Source organism: Chinchilla lanigera, unplaced genomic scaffold (genome assembly GCF_000276665.1).
Source record: "Chinchilla lanigera isolate Chin_1 unplaced genomic scaffold, ChiLan1.0 scaffold00059, whole genome shotgun sequence".
NCBI lineage: Eukaryota > Metazoa > Chordata > Mammalia > Rodentia > Chinchillidae > Chinchilla > Chinchilla lanigera.
The window spans coordinates 13,649,913-13,651,156 of NW_004955460.1; the positions used below are offsets into that span (position 1 = coordinate 13,649,913).

Consider the following 1,244-nt stretch of genomic DNA (forward strand, 5'->3'; position numbering starts at 1 on the left):
CAAAAGCATCGCTACCAAAAATGCTTGGAAAACAAACAAGTTCTCCCTTGTGAGCAAATACTCAGACACCCGGAGCGCCATAAATTCCAGTTCCACGTCACCATCCATCAGTGCTAAGGGAGCAGCGTCAAGTACCCAAACTACACAGGGAAAACGAATCACACAGGGCTTGGGAGTCAACGGGGGGTGAGGCTGGAGCCCTGTGTTACTCCAGTGCCCTTTCAAGGCACTTGACGTTCCATCTCCATGTGTGAGTCACCATTTCCAAAAAATTCCAAGAATCTCCTCTTACCCTGGCCATACTCCAACAGGTGGCACCTGTCGGCCCTGCTCTCCATTCTTAAATGCTTGGTTTTCTTTCGGAAAGGTCCAACGCCCTCCACAGCCAGGCCATTCGCGAGCAGGAAGCTGCCCTCGGGTCTCCGGAAATGGTGGACAGTCTCATAGCTCGAGGCCTTTGGTGAGTGCAATCCTGGTTCTTTTGCAGAGTCTTCTGACTTCCCTGAGTGCCTCTTCTTTTTCTTTTTCTTCTTTTTGTGTCTGTGGAGGTCAGCGTCAGAGTACACTGCCGGAAGATCCGGATCCAGCTGATGCCTGCGGAAGCAGCACCTGGAAATTAGCAACCCAAACACCAGCACCACCTCAGACAGGACCTGGCCCTGTCGTGACCACTTACTGAGGACGCTCAATGAACAGGCACAGGTAAATGCTTATCTACTTAAAAGTAGGTTCTCTACTTTCAGCTATAGTAACTTTGAAAGCCCAGAGTCATAAATCCAACAGCTTCAACTGCACCCCTTGCTCCCCCATCACAGCCTCTGTACTGAGGAGGTAGGACTCTCAGCCGGCACATGGCCAGGAAGACTTAATGACATCTCCTGAAATCAGTGGCTGAAAGAAGAAAAAAAGAAACAGAGAACATTATGCCATGTGTCTCAAGCAGAGGGTGCAGAGACTTGTGATGTGATTTCCCTTCTCTCAGAAATAACCTATTTACATATGGCTTTGGCAATCTTTGCTAGGGTTTTTAATTTGATTTATTTATGTATTTATTTATGTATTTATTTTTGGTACTGGGAATAGAACTCTGGACTTTGCACTTGCCAGGTAGGCACCGTGCCACTGAGCTGTATCCCCAGTGCTAGGATTTTTGATTTTAAAAGAAGTCAACTGGACTGCACAGTAATTCCATTTATGCTCACTCATCTTCTCATCTTCTTCAAGGCAGCTGTCAGAGCACTTGC

The 1,244-nt window shown here is 47.4% G+C and overlaps 1 protein-coding gene across 1 annotated transcript in view; it reads right to left on the reverse strand.

Annotated features, from left to right (window-relative positions):
• Positions 1-1,244, reverse strand: part of LOC102025094 (ubiquitin carboxyl-terminal hydrolase 42) — a gene marked incomplete in the record, with an annotated part of 44,288 nt that overhangs the window by 4,128 nt on the left and 38,916 nt on the right. Inside the window, 1 exon segment of the mRNA XM_013521210.1 lies at positions 293-594. Within this exon segment, the coding sequence (XP_013376664.1) occupies positions 293-594 (302 nt within the window).